The sequence below is a fragment of the Oryzias melastigma genome, linkage group LG22, assembly GCF_002922805.2.
Source record: "Oryzias melastigma strain HK-1 linkage group LG22, ASM292280v2, whole genome shotgun sequence".
NCBI classification, from domain to species: domain Eukaryota; kingdom Metazoa; phylum Chordata; class Actinopteri; order Beloniformes; family Adrianichthyidae; genus Oryzias; species Oryzias melastigma.
Genome location: NC_050533.1, coordinates 7170468 through 7189637, shown reverse-complemented (window position 1 = coordinate 7189637; position 19170 = coordinate 7170468). Strand labels below are relative to the sequence as shown.

General features: G+C 33.7%; 1 protein-coding gene and 2 long non-coding RNA genes across 5 annotated transcripts in view; 2 read left to right on the top strand and 1 right to left on the bottom strand.

The window, feature by feature from the left end:
- LOC118598007 overlaps window positions 1-2181 on the top strand; it is a 73976-nt gene extending 71795 nt beyond the window's left edge. Inside the window, exon 3 of the long non-coding RNA XR_004947048.1 lies at window positions 1399-2181. This is a non-coding gene — a long non-coding RNA (uncharacterized LOC118598007). The remainder of the gene's footprint in view (window positions 1-1398) is intronic.
- Window positions 2182-8718: 6537 nt separating this feature from the next.
- LOC112144282 lies at window positions 8719-11050 on the bottom strand. The gene is made up of 2 exons (XR_002918875.2): window positions 9403-11050; window positions 8719-9175 (listed from the first exon to the last, which is right to left on the bottom strand). It is a non-coding gene; the product is annotated as an uncharacterized LOC112144282 (long non-coding RNA).
- Window positions 11051-12438: 1388 nt separating this feature from the next.
- pacrg (PARK2 co-regulated) overlaps window positions 12439-19170 on the top strand; it is a 202832-nt gene continuing 196100 nt past the window's right edge. The window contains exon 1 of one of the 3 annotated variants that reach the window (XM_024291468.2): window positions 12439-12673. In XM_024291468.2, coding sequence (XP_024147236.1) covers window positions 12599-12673 — 75 coding nt within the window. In that variant the 5' untranslated portion in view covers window positions 12439-12598. The remainder of the gene's footprint in view (window positions 12674-19170) is intronic. The other 2 variants (XM_024292218.2, XM_024290684.2) reach the window with 2 other exon arrangements.

The window sequence follows — 19170 nt, the reverse complement described above, 5'->3', positions numbered from 1 at the left end:
AAGCTAGCAGGAGAGAGTGTAAACAGAGGAATGCTGGGAAATTAGCTAGGCTACCTTCTGGCCCAACAGTCTTGCCAACAATCCAAAAGCAAATTTCAAATGAACTCCAGAAGCTCTACAAAGAATATGTCCAAAAAAAAACAAAACAAAACAAAAAAACAACACAGGCTTTTTATTTTTTGGCTTAAAACACATAATCATAGTTAAAAGACCACTGGGAACAATTTTAAAAGGGAATAAAATATATAGTTGGGAATGGAACTTTTACATTTTCATTTTCCTTGTCTGAGCTGCCATCTGGCTCAACACTGTACGGCTGGATATCTCCAATTTTGCTCGCTGCTATGCTAATGTTAGCTTGGAGGTGTGAGGTGCTATCAAGTAGCAAAAGAGAGTGTAAATAGAGGCATGCTGGGAAATTAGTAAGGCTAACAGTCCCCAACCCAAAAGCGAATTTCTAATGAACTCCTGCAGCTCTACAAAAAAGAACACAGACTTTTTTATTTTGACTAAAAACTGTAAAATCATAATTAAAAGATCACTGAGAACGATTTTACGAGTGGAAAAAAAATATAGTTGGAGTGGGACTTTAAGCGTCTTCATTTTGCTCGTCTGAGCTAATATCTGGCTCAAAACTGCAGCTAGGTAGCTCTGATATTGCTCGCTGCTATGCTAATGTTAGCTTGGACTTGTGACATGCTATAAAGTAGCAGGAGAGAGTGTAAGCAGTCGAAAGCTGTGAAATGAAGACTAACTTTTGGGCTGACAGTCCCTCCACCACAACCCACTTGTAAATTTCTAATGAACTCCTGCAACTCTACAAAAATACTTTTTGATTTTTTGCTAAATACTACATAATCATAATTTAAAAAAACAGTGGGAATAGTGGATGTCACATTGTGAGGAGAAGTTTGTTGAGTTTCAGCATCACTCTAAAGATTTCATTTATTTTAGTTTTATAATTGATTGTCTAATTGACTACATGGCATAAACTCAACTTTTAGGACTTTAAAATTACGTTTTCTGCTCTAATCCTTTAACAGTCCTCTGTAACGGTTAAATTATCAGACTTTTGCATTTGAGGAAGTGAAAAGTTAAGCCTTAAGAATGGAAGAGGTGGTTGTGTAAATAAGTACTGCAGTTTCTATTGCACAGCAGCAGAAAACGAGCAGCTTTTCGACCTGCTGTCTGCGATTTTCATAAAAAGGCAATTAATGGAGGAGCGGGAGGACAACAGTCGGTAAACTGCTGGGACTGCCTGCAATCTCTGCCCTCGAGTTGGCGAGAGTCGGAAATATGTTTCTTTTACTCAATTAGAACCGCAAAGGTGTCTGGCACGTCTGTTCACCTCACACAAGAATAAACTGCAGAGGCTGATTTGTGTAAATGCTTTGACAGGGGATGGAGCCCAAAGGCGAGCCCAGCAACACAGCAGAAGGACCAGGCTGTTCAGTCACCGGCACGCACAACCAGACGGGAGGCTGGTGGAAGATGATCGTTTGAAGCTGCACCATATGGTAATCAGGAAAAAGAAAAGTCACTCCAAAGTTTTTATATGCAAAGTTTAGGAAACTAAAGGCTGAACTTTGAGAATGTTTTGAACTTAGTCTCTCAGACCTTGAAACTTTCCCCAAAAATGATGTCTGCAAAACTTTATATTGAACATTATTTATCAGCTTTTTGAAATACTTTTTTTTTTCATTTAATTTATGTTCTAACACAAATATATGAATTCAGGTTATTCCAATGGGTGTCAATGGGTAAAATTTCTATTTTAAAATAGAAAATGGGAGTTGACATTTTTTATTTTTAAGTTAAATCTCATTCAAATGGTACCAACAAACAGGTATGAAAATGAACTGACATGAACAAAGATGGATACACTAAAACAAATAAACCAAAATACCCCCATAACCAAGTCACATGGTATGTTCTAATCAAAAGATATATTTTTTACTTTCTAAAGGAGATAGCAAGTAAAATATATGCAGAAAAAAACCTAATTGTTGTTGTAATAAAAACTGTGAAATTGACTGAAATATAAAGAAAACGAACAAAAAATTAGATGAAGAAATGTGCATGAAAGGCAATTAACTTTGAGTCAAAATATTTTAAAGATCCTAATAACAATTAAAATACAAAAGCAAATATTTCAAAAAGAGCAACAATAAATAAAAAAAACATAATAAGGTTCTAGAATCTAAAACCTAATTAAAAAAAACATCATGTTTACAAAAAAGAAACTATATAAATAGGAAATGTTTCAGAATATAAAACTAGTTTCCAAAAATCAAGATGAAATATAAAAAAAATGCAAAGAAAAATAAAAAATAAGAAACCAGGAAAGGAAGGCATTATGGGAAATCACTGATTGGATGATGACATTTGTTCACCTTTTTAACCAGAAGATATTTAGTAATATTTTCTGACAAAATTCTAGCCACAATCACTGCAAAAACTCAGTGATTACTCGGTCAAATCTTTACCGCAGTTCAGGCAAAACATCATTCTGGGTTTTTTTTCCATCTTCTTCAAAACTCAAACATAATAATCCATTCAGTAATGTCCCACATTATTTACCTTTTCAAGGTTCCTAATATTTGTATTTATTATTTTAATTATTATTATTACAGAAAAAATAAAAAATTACAAAAAAAACACATCTCTAGTTACTATCTGGTGTGCACCAGATAGTAATAAAAAATATTAAAAAAATAAAATGAAAAAAAAAGTTTAATTTTTTTACTTTGATGAGGCTCCATAAGTTATAGATATTTGTTTTGTTTTTTAATTGCCATTTCATCTTTAATATGTTTTAGTATTGCGTGATTTGTTAATGTGATTTGGACTTCAAGGCCACCGTAGTTGATTGTTTATTTGAAATTAAATCATTTTGTTTGTATGATATTACCTTATAATGGAAGAATCCACCAACTTTGAAAATAACTATTTTATAAGCTTAGAGGAACTAATAAAATGAATGAGATAAATGCCCATACGAGCACAAATCTCAAAGCCAAATGACAGAAAAAAAGCAGTTAACCAAATTACTAATTGCTTAAAGTGTTCAAATTGTATTTTCTAGCTTTATTTAAGTCATTTTCAACTCGTTACGGTTGAAAACTTAAATTTTGCCAAAATGTCGGTCAATTTAAACACCAGCCTTGTCTTCTTGTGCCACCTCGTAAAGAACACAACAAAGCGTGAGAGTTTAAATCGTGTCGTCTGCATTATTCATTTTTGCACACATGTAATGCACTTCTGCATAATACATGCCTTTGTTGACAGCTATCTCTCCTTCTAGTTAAATAAGAGTTCTGTTTTTAAAAATGCACATAAAAAAACGTAATAAAACAGTAATCACTTGACGGTCTCCTTGAAATTATTATTTTTTTACTCTATAGTGAGGCATAGACTTTAACCAACCAATCTTTGAGTGGATTTATCAGCCCTCTCTAATCACCGTCTCCACGGTAACCAAAGCAGTTACCTTTGCACCTGTTACGAACTGAGAGGAGGGCAGATAATAAAGCCAGACTGCAATCACCTCTATTCATAGAATAATAATGTCCTGTAATTCGTGACCTGCGGCACTTCAGTGGATGCCGTAGAGCGCCGCATTTTCTGAGCAATCAGGTGAACAGGACTGTTAATTTTGATGACTACTACTGGACCTCTTTTGTTTTGAGATTTCAATGCACACCTGCACAAATACAGACACATGTTTTCTCAGTCTGCTGAATGGGAAAGAGTTTGTGATACACTTGTTGACCTGGAGTCTCCAGAGGATGCTGGTGGGGATGCTGCGGGTCAGTAATCTGAAGCCTCACAATTCCCCGGTATTAGAGAGGCAACACTCTCAACAGCAGGGTCAAGGCAACTGAGAAAACAGCTTCAAATGTGTCAGATTGTGACATGTCTGGGCAGGATTTAGAAAAATGCTCACTTTAGCCCATATGTTAGTGGATTTTGGATGTTTTTCTGTTCATTTAACCTCTGAAGACCTGGTGTCCACATGCATAGACATCACGTTCTAGATTATATTACCACAGTAGTTCATTTTATTTAACTGTATTTGTGTAGAGAGTTGGCTCAAGTATTAGTTTAAATCTTAAGAGGTGGTTCACCCTTTTAAATTACTTTTCACCAGTTTTTATTGTTCTATTGAAACGCTAAGAAGTTGCAAATTATTTATATGTCTACCAGTTGTATTTTTTCTTTAATCGTTAAAATTTTTTATTTATTTTTGTGTCATACTTTCGTTTTTTTAGACTGCTTTGCATTCACTTCTTCACTTTTTATTTAATTTCAAGAAGTTTAGCGTTTTTTTTTTTCTGCTTTGACTTATACTCCTTATAGTGACTAGTCACATTTTAAGCTTTAGTTAAGACCTGTTGTACTTCATAGAAATCCATATTTTAATAATAGGACAATCGTGTAATTGATTATAAAATATTCAGGTGTTCTCCAAACGTAATCTGAGCCAACATCTTTAGGAAGTGCTGGAAAAAACCTCCACTTACAGGATGTACTAACCACGTCTCACGGTCTAACTCTACAACAGACACCTTTGGGATTCTTGTGACAATTTTTATATTGCAGCTAAGTTTGTGGCATCATATGAACTTTGTAACAGAGAAAGCCACATTTTATAACCAGCCTTTATTTACTTTCCAGGCCGTCATGCATTTCAAAACTATTTGAGTGAAGCAGAATGTTTATCATTCTGAAAGCTAATACATTAACCTTCCTGTTGTGTTAGCTCTCTGTTGACATGCCTTATGTTAATGACTTGGTTTTGACCCTCATATTATATTAGCTATTAAATTTGCCTAAACCATCCACATTCTATCCTATTTCTTGGTAATCTTGTTGGGCTTCCTTATCTAAGAAATTATAGTTTCATTTCTTGTTTTTCAGCAGACCCCTCAGTTTTAATTCTAGACAACTTTTATAATATTCCTAAAAATAAATCGCATGAATTAATGTGAATTTGTTGTGTTACCTTATTATTAGGGCAGAGCAGTGAACAGTTCTCCTGGTGATCACTAGGTGGCGATTGCGCTATAGCAGTACACTTTTTTTTTTAAGAAGAAGAAAAAAATTGCAGAAAACAATGTTTTAGACCACAAATGGTTACTTTAAAAAATATGTCCTTGAAAGAGTTTGAAAAGTTCTTACCTGTGAGTTTATAAAGATGTTCATTTAGTCAGCAATGTATGTTTTATGTCAACCGAGCGTTAGCATTAGCCGTCCTATGAGAAATTCCATTGAACGTTAGCATTAAGCTAGCGGACTTTAGCTTTATGTGCTAAATAGGTTTATGTTTTTATGAATTGATTTTTGATTTGTATTCAAATTGATGAATCAATTTTATCAACCCAGCACTACTTATTATCACTGTGGGATATTATAACACATCTCTAATAATTTAGTTTAATTTACTCACTTATTAATAAGAATTACTTTAGTAACATTTATGGTGTTTTGACCAATCATATACATTTCAAAACAAGATTTTTTGAATATTCTAATTTTGAAAGTAATCTCATTTTCAATTTGAGACAATTAAATAGCTTTAAGTCAACATACGGACTCCAACGTTTACATTGACTTAATAAAATTAAAACTAATGATGATGAGTTGGGATATAAGGTTGGATTTAAAATAGTCTCCTAAAGTTACTGTACATTTTGATCTTACATCTTTACACATACTAGGGGTCTAGAAAAAAAATCGATTAAGTGAAATATCGCAACACGAAAATTGCCGATACTTGTATCAATTTAAAATGCTGCCAAGACTATTGTTAATTAATTGTTTATAATCAAACATTTTGTTCAGCATTTTATTTTTGTTTTGCACTTAACCCCCCGACCACTAGTTGGCAGCACACCCTACTGTACCTCAAAATAAAACCACTATAAATTTGTTTCAATAAAAGCTATTTTTATATGACATACAGTTATAGCAAAAAATGTTCTGATCATTGTCTTTGGATAATTTGGGACATGTATGTGTATCGTGATTTGTATCGTATCATGATACGTATCATGATGCACACAGCATGTGATACATATTGTATCGCCAGACACTTGCCAACACACAACCCTGGTGCGTAATACAAGGACTGATGCGCCCCACTTTGTATTTCCCTTCACACTAATGAAGAAATAATATTTGCCTCCCCTGTATTCCTGCTTGTCCTCATGACCCCCGCCCAGGGTCTCTTCTGCTGCAAACATGTTAGAAATATTTAAAGCTAAACACCAACTGTTCCCAGGACATACCCTGAATACCAACACGACCACAAATGCTGCAATTAACAGATCCAAGATGTCAGGTATGCAGTGAGGCAGACTTTAAGACTTTGGCTTCAGGAAAAGCAGATGTGATTTGAGCAGCGATGATGTTTCAGGTTCACAAAAGAAGAAATGTTTAATCTATCTCTGCATAGTCTTTCCTTAACAATCTACCCATTGGTTTAATTAATATGTGCCTCTATATGCAAGATTAGTATCTGTACCATATGTCTGTAAAGCAGGAAAAGTCTATTAGTCTTTTTTGAGTCACAAAATAAACACAAATAAAAGTAGTTTAAAGGTGTTTACTCCAGACTACATAAAATATTTAACTTTTGTTTTTGAAATTAAGGAAATATATAAAAAAAATCTGAAGGAGTAAAGTTTCAAGGTTGATTAAACACATCTCTTGTTGTTGAAAACGAGGATATTTGGAAGATAAATAGCATGATAATGTCGAGCAATTTGCCTTTTATATAAGGCAAAATAAAATCAGCTCTGACAAAAATTAAAAATCTACACTGAAAAAACTCGACTGTCATGAAAATTGTTTTTTGTATACAGTCTTGTGTCATTTTTCTGATAATGGAGGAAATATTCAAATTAATTTAAGCTTAAAATTGCATTTCTGAGTATTTTTTTTTATTAAAATAAATTTTAATCAGGTGCAGATGAAAAAAAAAACGCTGTTTGAAAACAGGCATACAGTATTTTTGAGGCATATAAAATACGCTAGGCGGGCTTTAGGCATCGATGGTGATGGGAAGAGGGGTGGGGTAGCTCCCTAACAACAGCTCAGAGGCGTATCTAGTAAACTACCTGCATAAACTATATCCTTGAAAACAAAGCAAATTTTCACATTTTAGCTAAAAAAGGCACAATTATTGTATTTTCTGGAGTATAAGTCGCAGTTTTTTCATAGTTTACCCAGGGGTGCGACTTATACTCAGGAGTTACTTATTTGTGTGTGTGTTTTTTTAAAGACATAAATAGGCTCATATATTTGTTATTTAACCAGTAAGAACTGGTTGTCCTTCAGCAGTTTTTTACTCTAACGACCACTAGAGGGCGCTGCCTCTGAGTATAAGTATTTGCCACTGACAGAAAAAGAAGTGTCGTCCAAAACAAACATGGAAGAGAATCTGATTGTTTTCCTCTTAAACTTTGATATTTTTCTTATACAGATCAAAAAGTTAGTATTCTTGTATTTATTTATTTTATTTTTTTTAGACTTTTGCCCCAAAAGTGCGACTTATACTCCGGAAAATACAGTAAAGACCATTTGGAAAGCTTTTTTAATCGGTCAAAAGTGGGTCTTCAGTATTAGATTATTACTTAATTCAAGAAAAAAATCCAAGCTTCTGCATTGTTTTTGTGTTGCGGTCATACTGCTCTTTATCCCCATTACGACACCATCAGTACCATGGAGCCCAGTCTGCCCTTTCGGGGAATCTGGTGTCAGTGTTTGCGCAGTCGGGTCGGTGTGACATTGACCTGAGGGTGACAGTAAAGCTCCATTCTCTGGAGGGCGAGGCGTTGTCAGAGCTGCTGAAAGCTCCAAAGTTGACATCAGGGTGTGAGGCGTCTAAGAGTAAATGAATTTATTAAAAAAAAAAACCTAAACAGCCTTCAGTGACACAATGGCTTGTAATCTAATGAAGATTTACCTCCTTCTGTGTTTGACAAGCACATACATATGTGTTAGCTAATACATACTTAATCATGTGGACAGTCATAATTCATAGGGCAGCACTTAGGCTAGAGATCTATTATCTTTATGTCCATCATGTGGGTCTGTGTGATTATTGCTGCTGTGGTCCAGTGGGCATGTTTAAGTGGGAGCTACATGTGAGAGCGAGCTTTCCCTTCCAATATCAGCTGGTCTCACAGCAGCCTCAATAATGCATGAGGATCAATACGTTGTGGCTTCACGAGAGAGGCCTGCAACTCTCTGCCCATATCAAGTATTCCTGCCAACTGCTCTACAGTTTAAAAAGATCTATGACTTTGGATTTATCCGGCCTCTGGGGGGGAAGGCACCACTACGGTTTGGATACCAGAACTGCTATTGTTTGGAGTGGAAACAAAGCTAGCTGTGTTGTGTGTCTATCTGTGACATTTGCAGATCTGGGGCCATGTTTGAAATGGCTGTCAGGAGAACACAGGTTGTACCTCGTTTATCGTGGGAGTTACATTTGAACAAAATCTACAAAGTGGTCATCTTCATTTTTTACTATAAACTTTTATCAGACAAAAACGCTTTTATCCTTTGTTTGAATTCTCAAAATTCAAACTTCATACAAAATAATTCCAGTTTTATCGTGTATTTGGTAAACTGAATGCATTCAGTTCAGGAGACACAGCATGATTGACAAGATCAACAACCAATCAGAATGCAGAGTCTCAAACTGTTCTGTTTTTTTTTTAAAGTAGCCCTCATTTAGTTTATCTCCATCATACCTGACAGACACAACTAAAAACATAAAGAGGTGGCCTGAAAGATATGATGGAAGAGTTTTATCATCACTATTTTGGGATGTCCAACTATCTTTGTGTAACTGGTTCGACTGTGTTGGTCTGCGCTGTGTTCAGGTCAGTGAATGAAGATCAGGCTCCGATGCTGATTTAGTTTCTTTATTCTGGTCGACAGAAAACACAAATGTTACACGGCTGTCCGGGATTTGTCAGTGCGTCTCCCTAACAACTCGGCCACAGTTTGCAGCAGTCTGAGTGCGCATGTACCTCCCCCCACAGCACGTGAAATAAAACATGAAAAGAACATGAGAAAATGAGAGACTAACATCATACCTGGTCGACAGAAAACACAAATGTTACACGGCTGTCCGGGATTTGTCAGTGCTTCTCCCTAACAACTGAAAATTGCATGAAAAAGAAAGAAAAGTCAACACAAAATGGACGAAAAAAGGCGCGAAAATGGCGCATCAGCTCATTTAAAGCAGCTAATAACAAAAATAACAAATTACAAACCGAGGAAAATTAATACCGTACAATTCCTACTTTTACCTGATAAACAAATTAAAAAACAATTCAAGCTAATATATAATTACAAAGAACGGACACAAGGAGGAGCACATCTTACCTCGGCCACAGTTTGCAGCAGTCTGAGTGCGCATGTGCAGCACTGTCTGCTGCGTCACCGTGGTGAGTTCACGGACCCTCGGACAGACTAACACCCAGGTAGAAATGTTCATAAAAAACTGTTTACATCAAATTTGGTGGAATTAAATAAACTAAACCAAACACCTGCTACATTTGCAGCGATTACATCATTCAACCAGTTAAAGTACATAAAAACAACGCTAAGTAATCATCAGTATATAAAATGCTCCTCATAATAAATATGCAGAATTACTCGGTAGAGCGATGAAGAAAATAAAATATCCAACAGTAATAAGGTGACTCGAATAAGAGAGATTATCAATAAACCAAAAAGAATAAGAGGACTGATTGGCCATTACGAAGTGACCGTCATTTAAAGCCAACCAGCCACTGACTGCTCTCCCTACTGCCTAATGGTCCACACTCTAATGGCTGTTTGTCTTGTTTCACGGTAATTGGTGAGCAACTGACTCAACGTGAGCCTTCCCCTGCTGAGATTCTTTTACTGGCCTTCTCTGACTCTTTTCTTTGTATGGACCCGGTTCTTCTTTAATGATGTCATTATAGCAGCTTTCCCACACACTGGACAATACTTTCCACGTCTGACGGGAGCTGGATGCAAATGAGCCGAACCTGGAACACGGCGATGTATGAAAATAAATGAATCAAAGAGGAATGTATTGAGATGTCTTTAATTTGTTTCTTTACTTTTTGGGTTTCAGAACCACCAAAAACTGGATTTGTGTGTATTTGTACATCAACATGCCACTGATATATTTGTCATCAAGCTTGATTTTTGGCAAATTCTGGTAAACAATGAAAGCTTTTCCTCCTGCAGTGAGACGGAGAGCCTCGTTTGAATCACTTTTGCACGCCACTTTCGTTAGTTTGCTTTCTTATAACTCCCTCCCCTCGCTTTTTTTCTTTTTTTTTTTTAATTCTCTGGAAAGCAAGGAGAGGCCAGAAGTGAATGCTGACAGGGACATAACCTTTCATGGCTTGTTTACAGGCACGCTTCCTGCTACCACGCCGTCCTCTCTCAATGGAGTCGTAAAAAACAAATGGGGGCTTTTAGAGAAATTGCTTGTACACCGAAGATTAATAACAGCTGCACCCAAGAAAGCCTCTGGAGGCAAGAATAATATTGCAAGATTAAAAGTGCCGGATCCCTAAATTGAAATGAGTCAGGACTAAGGTGGCTCTGAAAGTGAGAGTCGAGGCTTCGGTCTACCTGCCAGCCGAGGAGCGTCATTAAGTATTTACTTCTGCTTGAAGCCCCATCGGCCGAGTACAGTGATGAGGGCGCGATCGATTCTCCTTTTTAAAAAGGAGTGGCCTGAGAGCTGTGGCAGGAGCACTAAAAAAAGGTCATTCTGTGTGAGATGAAGTCATTTTCTCACTGGAGACGCTCATTAGTTTAAAGGGAATCTTTTCAAGATGAAACAAATAGATTGTTAGAACACTTTTTAAACTATGTATTATTAAATCTTTGTAATGCAGTCTATAGAACATGAACAATCAGGATGTTTTTTATTATTTTTTATTTAAAACTCATGTTTAGTACAGAGAGAGGTATCCATTAATTTCAACAGAATTGATTATAGACGCCTCTTTAAAAATGTCTACTACAAAATACACTGTAAAAAGTAAAACATTTGATCAATTAAGAAAATGTTTATAAGTTATTACAAGTAAAAATGTTAGTTTTTTAAATCAAATTAAAATGTTTAGTTAATGTTTTATGCAACTCAAAAATTTAAGTTAATGAAAACGAATATTTTTAAATGTAACAAATTACAGAGCTTTTGTTAATTGATTTAATATTTCACTTTTTACAGTTTTTCTAAACTGACTTTAGATTTAACCCCTCTAAGTACGTTAATTGCATTTTATGTGTCCATAATTCTTTGCAACACATTGTAGGTGATGATGATAAATCAGTTTTTGATACCAGTACACTGTAAACATTATTTATTTATTTTAATCAAATTCCAATTTTAAGTTGAGTAAACTGCATTAAAACATAATTTGATGAAAATTAATCATTTTAAATGTTACAAATTACACATTTTGTTAATTGTGCAATTAATTTAAAATGTGTGTTAATATAATAGTAATATTTTTGTGGTCAATCAGCTAAAAGCATTGTTTTTTGTTTCCTTTTCTTCTTCCAGAAGACATTCCCATGATGTCTCTAAAGCTAAAACAAACAAAAAAAAGAATCTCAAAAGTTTCAACAATGTTCTCCTTTAGGGTTCAGTGCAGTGGTTAAATCAGACCGGTTTAAAATATTTAAATTAAATTTTAAATTAATTTCCCCTTTTCTGAGGATTTGCATTTTATGAGTCCAAAATTCCTTGCAACACAGTTTAGCTGTAGGTTGATGGCGACAAAACGTTGGTTTTTGGTACCAGTGCACTGTAAAAAGTGATATATTTGATCAATTAATAAAAATATTGAAATTGGTTACACTTAAAAATGTTATTTTTTATCAAATTTAAATTTTAAGTTGAGCAAACTATCAAATTAAACATTTAATTTGATTAAAAATATAAATTTTAAATGTTACAAATAACAGAATTTTGGTTAATTGATACGTTTCATTTCAATGTAGTTTGAAGCAAAATTTAAAGATAGAGGTTTGTAGTTAATTCAAAGTGTGTGTGTTAATATTATAAAACATTTTATTTTGGCCAATCAGTTAAAAACATACAATGTTCTGTCAGTTTATTTCCTTCCCATGATCTCTCTAAAGCTAACCCCCCTCAAAAAAAAAAAAAAAAAAATCCAAAAAGTTACAATGTTCTCATGTTAAAGTTTCAGTGCAGTGGTTAAACCAAACAGTTAAATAATTCGTAGACCGGTCCTACATATCACTCATTCTGATAAATGACTTTTTTGTATTTTATAATAATCAAAGTGTCAAAATATAATATTATTTCCAAGAGAGTTTTCTTTATTTAAAGAGAAACCATTATCTTTTTGGTCTTTCTAGAAACAGGGCACATGTTTGTGACAACCGGTTGCCTAGCAACTACTTGTCAACAGTGGGTGAGCCGGACAGCAGTTTTAGAAGCCTTTACCTGCCAGCCAAACTTCTCACAGGGTTGTTGTCTTTTTTATTAGATTTTAGTTTAAGTTTAGTGGACTCTGTTGGGAGGACGCGTGGAGCATAAATGTTGAAGAGGAAGACGACGACGGAGCTCAAAGCAGAAGCTTTCACAGTGAGAGCCGGCATGAAGAACGCTGTGGTGAGTGGAGATCAGGGCTTAGAGAGAGTTGGGGTTCTCTTTCTGTCGGGGTGTTTTTAGGTCATTTGTGACGTGGTTCTGTGAAAGGAAATTTACAGAAGTGTAAAAAAGACATAATATAATTGGAATAAGTCAATAGATGACAAAGATAAGGAGAAAATTGCAACAATTTCCCAAAAATATTGTAATGTTTAATTTTAAAATCAGCTTTACTTTTTATATTTTTACTGTAGCATATTGTGTGTAAAGAATGAAAATGTAAAACAATGAATGTAGTATGGAAAAAAAATACTAAAACTTCCAATTTAGACCTTTATCCCAACATTAAGATGATAAAAAAAAGCAAAACAAATGTGCTTAAATGATGCAGTGTTTATATATTTAACATACTTAACAATACTTAACTCAAAGATAATTCTATACATTTTTGCATCAAACAAATTGAGGATTTATTGAAACAAAAAATATAGACTGTCTTGTCTATAATGGAGTGATGTATTTAATGGGGGAATAAATAAATAAATTAATATGTAAAAATAAAATATGGAGAAACAGTCAGAAATTCACTTAATTAAAGTTGTAAAATGATGAGGAAAAAAGTAATATTTAAGAAGAATAAATTAGTAAAAAATAATGAAAAAAAGTTGTAATTTTATGAGGAAAAAGCTTTGTTTTTAAAACAAAAATAAAATTTAGTCTGCCGATGAAATTCATCAATGCAGCTTTTTATGGTGTTTCCTATTTTATCATAGAATCTATGAGCCAGAATGATTTTGGACCTTTGGAACTATTCTGCTGACGGTGCTGGAAATTTCTCAGAAATGTTAAACTTATAAATTAATAAATTATAACTTCCTCATCCTAAAATACAGATTTTTTTTTCATTCATAATTCTGAGTTAATTCTCCTAAAACACTAACTTTTATACTGATTTTTCTATTAGTTAACTTGTAAAATACTGATTTTTTACTCGTAATTCTATGAGTTTATTCTCGTTAAATTCAGACTTTTAATTCTGTGAGTCAATTCTTGTAAAATATTGACTTTTTCATTCATAATTCTGACTTAATACTCCTAAAATGCTGACCTTTTTATTAATATTTCTATGAGTTAATTCTTATAAAAAATACTGACTTTTTTATTCATATATCTGAATGAATTCTTGTAAAATACTGACTTTTTACTCATAATTCTATAAGTTTATTCTCGTTAAATTCTGACTTTTTTACTCATATTTCTATTAGTTAATTCTTATAAAAAATACAGACTTTTTTATTCATATATCTGAATTAATTCTTGTAAAATAGTGACGTTTTACTCATAATTCTGAGTTTATTCTCGTTAAATTCTGACTTTTTTTACTCATAGCTGTACACATTAATTTGGGTAAAGCTTTAACTTTATTCTCCTATATTTATCTTATTAATTTAATTTTTATGGTGGCCCTGATACTCCATCGTAACTGTGTGGTTTAAACTTTGTTCCATTGATTTATTTTTTTTTTTCTCAGAGACATTGTTTTTTCCTCCTGTCTTTCACTGCAGATGAAGACAGATCAGGATCTGTAATAGGTTGTCTCGCCGGAAATGATGGTTTTTATTGACTTCATAGACGTTAATGATTCCGTCTGTAAAAAGATGTCGTCCTAATAGGAGAAAGGAAAACAATTTGAAGAGATCTGTTTGTTGTTATGTGTTTCTAAATGAACGTCAGAAATCTAACTCAAGGAAATGCTTCTGCAGGAGAGCATAAAAATCTTTATTTATTTGCTCAGAAAATGTAAACATAATATTGCAGAGCTACAGTAAATAGAATTGGCCTTTACTTATGTTATTCGCTGGGTCCAATAATGAACACAGGCTCTTTGAAGACCACAAAAAAGGAGTCTTAAAATAGGAAAACTATACCTTCTCTTTTATATTTTCCATCTTAAGGAGGTTCTCATTTGTACTTCAATACAAGTTTAATTGGATTTTCTTATTTTAGAAATGATTAAAAATATAGAGAATTCCATCCCCCTCCCATTAAAAAAAACCTTATTACATGTACACAACACAGCAAGGGTTTGGGCAATAAATAAACTTCCTTTCTGTGCCAGGAAGGAGCCTTGAAAAGCCAAAAAAAAGGGATAGTTTACCTTCTCCGACTTCGTGAGAACATAAACAGATCTCCTGTCCACAGCTTTCACAGAGAAAACTCTTGCACATCCTCTTGATATTCTCAACCTCCCTGGAGAATTTGCTCGATCCGTGGCACAAATGTTGCAAGCTAGCTGGCTAAATCCCGCACAGAAACTGTCGTTTTTTCCAGGAGCTTGCAACTTTGACTCCTTTTTTTTTCTTTTCCTGTGGTCACAGACACATCACCCCTGAGAGGGCAGCTTTGTGTGCAGCTGTGATTTGTAGGTAACAGCAAGGCCATTCCAGGTCCTGAAAGGGTATGGGAACTTGAAGCATAGGCTTATTAAGCTTTGAATTATTTGTGGTCATAGAAATTGGATCAATAGTCCAGGCTCCTGAAACTCTTGTCCCTTTTTCTTATTTATTTTTTTTTTCTCTCAGTGATCCATCCTAAAGATTCAAAAAAAAGGAAAGAAAAAAAAAAGATTTTGCATTGTGGTGGGAGGTCATCACCTTCTGTTCCCTTTAAAAGCAAAAGCTGTTTTATTCTGTGCTGCAGCTTTTCTCTCAAAGTTTACAACGATAAACAAATAAAATAAAAACTTGAAAGTGGGGAGCAAATCTTTTAGTGTAGTTTCTGAAAACTAAAGCAAAACAGAACCAAAAAAATAACTAGAAAAGTTGCAATTTACTTTAACTGCTGAAGGGATTTGCCGAAAATGCAAAAGCTAATATTAAATTTGCCTAACGACTGGAAATTTTGTTAAAGAACTTTTGAAGTGTTGAAGTTTGTAGTAGAATTGTTTAAAAAATCCTAATATATGAGCATTTTGCTAAAATATTTATTGTGTTGCCTAAATGTGAACTAAGCTCCAAATTAGCCCAGAAAACCTTAGTGCCAAATTAGTCAAAAAAAAGCTAACTCATAGCTTAACTATTAGCTCCAAAATAGCCCTAAATTCCTCAGTAAACTAAATTAGTCAAAAACGTTAGCATGCTGCTAAATAGAAGCTAAACTCTAAATTATCCTAAAAAATCCCAGAAGATAGATAATCAAAAAACGTTAGCATGTTGCTAAAATATTAGCTAAACTCTAAATTGGCATACAGAAGCCTCAATACATGCCAAATTAGCCAAAAAAGCTAGCATATTGCCTAAATACAAGCTAAACTCGAAAAAAATAGCCTAAAATACTTTAGCATGCCAAATTCTTCAAAAACGTTAGCCTGTTGCTAAATAGAAGCTAAACTCTAAATTAGCTGAAAAAATCCCAGAAGGTAACAGATTATCAAAAAACGTTAGCATATTGCTAAAATATTAGCTAAACTCTAAATTGGCATACAAAAACCTCAATACATGCCAAATTAGCCAAAAAAGCTAACATATTGCCTAAATACAAGCTAAACTCGGAAAAAAAAGAAATAGCCTAAAATACTTCAGTATGCCAAATTCTTCAAAAACGTTAGCCTGTTGCTAAATAGAAGCTAAATTCTAAATTAGCCAAAAACCCCAGCAGATAAATTAGCCAAAATGTTAGCATATTGCTAAAATATTTGGTAAACTCCACATTTTTTTTAAATTACTGTAAAATATTAAAACATTGCCCATGAATCTATTTAAATACGTGTTGCTAATCTACTTAAGAATTTGAAATTTTAAGACTTTGTCATTCATTTCCTATGGGGCATATTTTGCTCAATCTTTCAAAAACTATAAAGTTTATGAATACCAAAAATGTAAGCAGTAACGTCCTGAAACACTTAATAAACATTTTGATACCAAGATTGCTGAAATGGCTGAAAGTGTTTTTAGGTACCAAAAAACGTACTAAATGATTCTAAAATGAGAAAAAATAAATAAAAACCAATGCTGTGCTAACTTTATTCTGAAAATGTTTGGAGAGTTTGTTTGTTTTTCTGTGTAAGAGAAAGAATTTCGTGAATTGCAATTCTTATAAAACAAATAACTGATGTTGGCTTTCATATTTTTCCTAAAATTGTTTCAATGAGAGAGAAATGGATTGACTTTCTTGGTTACCTTAGAGTACATTCGTGTTTGCAGTCAACACTTCTCAGAAGACTATTTCTCCAACCAGTTGAAGGAAAAAAAAGGTCATGGTCACTTGCAAGTTAATTTTGAAAGCTGTAGCGGTAGAGTGTGCGGACAGAACTCTCAGCAACAGGAAAGGGGGCGCGTTTCCTCAACTCAAAGGTGAACTTTGATGAGCTAAAAATCGACACAGGTTTTTAGATTTTTTCCTAAAAACGGCATAATGATCATCAAAAGAACACAGGGAACACTTTTACTTCATTTTTTGGGTATTTTTTCAGTACTTTCTGGTGCTCACCTGATAGTAACCAGAATTTTATTTAGTCAATTAAAAAAAATGTTTTTGGAAAAAAAAGTTTGAGTAAAAGTCATAGAAATTTTTTCTAAGTTACTATCTGGTGCGCACCAGTTACTTTCTAGTGCACACCAGATAGTAAAAAAAAAATCTTTCACTTTTAGAACAAAAAAGTTGATATAATTTTTTATAAAAAATATTATTTCAATTATTAGATTTTTTTTAACTTCAATTTTAAGACTATATTTGTCAGTCACTATTTGGTGCGCACCAGATAGATCAAAAACATTTTTTACTTTGATGTCCCTTAAGAGGCTCCGTACATGTCCTTAGGGTTTATAATTATTTTATTTTAGCATGTTTTGCATCATTCATATTTAGACTAGTGAAGGCAGAAACATTTGTTGGTGGTAAAAAACAAAACTGTATTTTTTTTGTTGGAAGAACCAAATGATATACATTTAGTAAAGTAAAAAATGCTGTTAGCTCCTGGTTTAATACCTAAAACTAGCGTGATCAGCAACCCGAGTTTCCCCATCTCTTCATTCAAAATTAGGTTTTCTATTTCCCTGAATGGATTCATTTTTCTTTTAAAAATAGGATCTCTCAAACAGCTCCGCTTCTGTTTAGTTTTGCATTCTGAAGGTTTTGTAAAATATGCAGGAAAAAAGACAAATATAAAGGCCATTACCTTTTCAGAGGAAGCCCTCAGACTTTCAAAGGTCATGTTTTGTGAGGAAAAACGCAGCTTTCATTGAATGGTGTATTTTAGGACAATCTGCAGACTAGAGATAAAAAAGAGGAGAAAAGCTCCGAACTTCAGCCTGATGGTTGCATGAACGCTTGGATTCATTTATGCTGTCCACCCTCCTGCTCCGTAAAGCTCAAGCGATCATTTACCACGACTTACTTTACATTTGGTTGAAAGGTTTCCTGTTCAAATTCCACACCAGGATTGATCTATTTGTTGCCTAAAATTCTGATTCAAAATCTGATACAGCCTTTTTTATTTTTATTTTTTTTAAATAAGATACTTACTGACGAGACCATTTTTAGTCTAGATTGTATTTTGCCAACTTCATCTTGTGTTTAATTTCCCCTTCAAGATGGTGTCAGAGCTGTGTTGGCTTTCATAATAGCTATTTGCCTTTGATGCTCTAACCCCTGAGTGCCATCCTAATGGATGAATTCATCTGAAGAAATTAAACAGGTGACAGTTTGGAATTGATTCTTGATTAAGTTTTAAATGAGTCTAGTATTCCTGTGCCACCTGATTAAATGTAATGTCAATTTAAAATGCTACACAAACCTTGTTGAAAAGCTGTCCTGCATGTGGAATGGTTTAGGATGGATCCAAAATGATATGATTATTTTCCAGCTTTGTGGTTACAGGTTGAGACATGCAGAAGTCACACTGTGTTAAGCATTTGTTTTTTCAGTACTAGAATCCTACAGGAAGTATCTTGGTTTATTTAAGAAGGAGGAGAGTGAAATTAGCTGGTATTTCCATTAGTATTGATCAAGTAAGTAGTTCTTAGGTCACGTGTGTCAAGGCCCAGGGGCCGAATCCGGCCCTCCGGGTAATTCTATCCGGCCCTCCAGATCATTTTATTTTATTGTTATTAATGGCCTGATGTTATCTTGCATTCATTTTAATTTTGACAAAATATATTATTATGGAGAGTAAAATATTGAAAGTTATTTAAGGTTTAAATTGATTTATTCTGGAATAATGTTCCTCCCTTTTAATTATTCATATTTATGTTAAAAAGTAAAGGTATTGAAGTTTTAAAAACTGAAATTCTGCTAACTTTTTGGAGTATTTTGGCATTTACTAAGATTTTTCAAGTTATTTTGGAGTTAAGCAAATATTTCAGCTACATGCTAGCTGTTTTGGCTAATTTATGTTTTTTTTTTAAGTTTTTTTAGGCTGCTTTGGAGTAAGGTTAATATTTACACGCTAGCTGTTTCCGCTAATTTAGCCTTTTTAAAGTTTTTTTTAGGATATTTTGAAGTTTAGCTAATTTTTTCAG